Genomic DNA, 3,561 nt, shown 5'->3' on the forward strand with positions numbered 1-3,561 from the left:
GCAGGATCTCAATGACAAACTGCTCCATCTTGACAGAGTCCACAGCCGCATCCTTAAAGGGTTGCTTCCTGAACCGCTTGAACAAGTCGAGCGGCACTGTGAAATACATCTCGCACCTGAGCCCCTTCAGGTCCCTGGACAGTTTCTGCATGGAGGCTTGCAGTCCGGACACGACAATTGGGTGCTTGGCAGAGACAGTCACCTGGATGAAGAGCAGTCGCTCTGCCATGCCGCTCTTGTCAGGAAAAATAAGAAAGCTGTCCACGCCTGCAAAGTTCCTCACCACCGGCACCAGGAGCCCAGATATTGTTGTTGTGAGGCTGACTTCTTTGAGGTCGCTGTCCTGCACCTCCTTCAGGTACATTTTTGGCACTGTCAGGCTGAACTGCTGCTTCCCGGGGTTAGAAAGGTTGCGTAAACTAAATGAGCCGCCCCTGCACAGTAAGTCGTGCACTAGACCCTGGAACATTATACCTCTAAGCGAGGCCAAGCTGGCCTTCCAGCGGAACACTTGATGAATTCGGCTAACTTAGCAGTACCCTGCTGATGAAGCTGCTGCACCACTCACTGATTTCCAATGGCCAGCACCGATTTCCTCCGAGCTGAAGACCAGGTGTTTCCTGCTGCACTTCTTCTCATTCACATGAGCTGAATACATGTACAACACAGGGCACTTACAGATACAAGCCCATCTGTGCCGGCACCTACACCTGCACAACCTGCAACTTCAGCAAATGAGCAAATGGCAACCATGTCCAGTGCCCAGGTACACACGAGCTGTGAGCCCAACAGTGAGCGTGAATCCTGATGTCTGGAGGGCCCAGTACAGCATCATGCCACAGTGATCATGCCAAGAGAAGCCACCGACTACATTTCCAAAGCCTCTGACGACCATGACCTAGTGCCCACGTCCAGCAGAGCAATTTATAAAGAACCTTATGGGCTTTTTGTGGGCAGCTGCGCAGCAAAACGCTCTCAAAAATATATCCTACACATGAGCATGACTGTTCATTCTTTAAAACGTCCAACCTGTAAATGTGCACACACACATGCAGACACTGCGCACACACACACACACCCCTCACGCCGTTACAACAGCACAATGCATGGACACGCAATACTGTGTACATTACGAGCCTTCTTGACGCGTCCATGTCATCGGTGCCGACACGAGATGCCTCCACTGGCTGGAAGTGATTGGTTGGGCTGATGGCGGTGGTGGTGCCCAGCACATAATGTGATTCAGTGTCAAGACAAATACAAGGAGTGTCCATCCGGGGTTTGACATCCAGGTCTTCAGCCTTACACCCCGCACCAACAGACCCCAGGCACTCAGAGCACAACGGCCCAAGGGCGTGTTAAGTGTCCTTAGCGCCTTAATTACCTCACCCTGCTCATGTACAGTGCTCGGCCACAATAAGCACACCACTTGCAGACCAGCAATCCATAATATCGACGGAACAGGTAGAACAACCCCTCCTCACCCCGCACAACCCACGACATGACAAAGGCTTGCCAGATGGTGTGCAGAACCCATGCCGTTGCCACACACACACACACATACACATGCTCTGTGCACAGCCCCGCTTTTATCAATGGTGTTGGTTTTCAGTGGCTCCTCCACCAGGTTTTCCCATGTGGGTCTTAAGGTATGCACATCCACCCGATATTGCCTGCCGAGCGCAAAGTCACCATTTGCAACAGATGGGACATCTGCTGACGGTCAACTAGAGAAGACTTCGCACCGACCTGGATGTGGATCAGTTTGTGACTGACTTCCGACATGGCTTCAATCTTGCCTACTGATTTCCACAAGAGATCCAGATCAACGACCAGCACCGCTGCATCAAGCTCCTCCTGCAGGCTGCAGGCTGGGTTGTCTGCATACTCCAGGACGTAGCATGGGATGCCGCCCCACCGAGCATACTGCCATGACAAGTGTAGCATCATCGATTGAGGTGCAAGGCTTCTCCGTCATTCTGTATGTGTTGAGGAATGTTTTAAAAATTTCACCTGTTAAACTGTTCACCTCTTTGGCTGTAGAGACCTGTTTGCCCTTTCGCATTGAGCTGTTATCCGGCCCTTTGCTTTGCTGCGGCGCGCCGGTTTTATTGTTACAGATTGGGCCTCAAATCGCGACCCAAATGGGATGATGGCGAGGGTTCCATGGCTTCGGAGCGGCCTGTTCCCTGGCTGTACGACGCCTGGGCGGCAGGTACGGCACCGGGCTTTACTTGCACTGGCAGTGCGGGTCAGGGCTGTGTGTGTGTGCGGGGACTGGCAAATTAGATCACAACCCGGTGTGGTGAGGCAGACAGTTTTTTACTGTACGGCACAGTACGGCATGGTACGGCAGTCTACGGAGGGCAGCAGAAGGACCCATCCCATCACCTAACTCCCACACCCAACCCTCACGACGCTATGTTTTCTGCCCATGTCAGACCCGTTGGTTCATGACGGCGGTCTTTTTGGCAGCAGCGTCAGCGGCGGCAGCAGCAGTAGCACTAGCAACATCAACAGCAGCAGCCGGGCGGAGGAGGACTTGTCGTTTCCCGCCGCTCAGCAACTGGCGGCGGATGGGGTCTTGGAGGGTTTGGCGTTACCTCTGCTGGTGTTTCAGTCCGAGAAAGACACGTGTGTGCCTCCGGAGGGTGCGCGGACGCTGTACGAGAGGGCCGCGGTGAGGGGCAGGAGGCGGGCGGGAGGGCGGGAGAGAAGGGGAAGGGGGGAACATTGATGGCAATAGTACATCAATAATGCAATATATAATATAACAATTACTACTATATTGTTTATTTATTAAAATAATTTATTAATTATTAATCATTATATTTTTATTAATTATATATTGTTATTATTTTATTAATTATATATTTTATTATATAATAATTATATATTGTTATATTTGTATTATTGTTATATAATATGATGTGATATATACGTAAACTTTCCCCACTCCAAATTCCCTTCGGTAATCTAAGGGGGCTAAGAGTTACTCGTAAGAGTTACTCCTCCGGCGTACCATCCTCGCGCCAGGGCTCCTCTCTGGCCCCGCCGCTCAAATCTATACACATCCACGTCGTAGATTCCGCTACACATACACATGCATTGTATGTATGTATGCATGTATGTATGTATGTATGCATGTATGTATGTATGTATGTATGTATGTATGTATGTATGTATGCATGTATGTATGTATGTATGTATGTATGTATGTATGTATGCATGTATGTATGTATGTATGTATGTATGTATGTATGTATGTATGTATGTATGTATGTATGTATGTGTACACATATGTTCTGTGCTGCGATATGCATCTCTCCTCCACCCTCCCTCCCGCAGTCGGCTGATAAGACCCTGCGATGGCTGAGTCAGCAGTGGCACGTGTTGACGAAGGAGGAGGGCTGGGAGGCCGTACTCGAGGAGGTGTCAGCCTGGCTGGCGGCCCGCGCTACCAACAGCGGCGCATTGACTCGCGGATTAGGGGAAACGCAGCGGACGGGGTCCTCGACACGGCAGGAGGCCGATAGAATAGATAGCGCGACGGCGGCGGCG

At 50.9% G+C, this 3,561-nt stretch overlaps 1 protein-coding gene across 1 annotated transcript in view; it reads right to left on the reverse strand.

Moving 5' to 3' along the window:
- The window catches only part of VOLCADRAFT_88748 (uncharacterized protein), a gene marked incomplete at both ends in the record, with an annotated part of 3,739 nt that extends 3,270 nt beyond the window's left edge, over positions 1 to 469 (reverse strand). Inside the window, one exon of the mRNA XM_002948502.1 lies at positions 117 to 469. Within this exon, the coding sequence (XP_002948548.1) occupies positions 117 to 469 (353 nt within the window). The remainder of the gene's footprint in view (positions 1 to 116) is intronic.
- Between the last annotated feature and the right edge of the window lie 3,092 nt (positions 470 to 3,561).

Source organism: Volvox carteri, assembly GCF_000143455.1.
Source record: "Volvox carteri f. nagariensis unplaced genomic scaffold VOLCAscaffold_10, whole genome shotgun sequence".
In the NCBI taxonomy this organism is placed as follows: Eukaryota; Viridiplantae; Chlorophyta; class Chlorophyceae; order Chlamydomonadales; family Volvocaceae; genus Volvox; species Volvox carteri.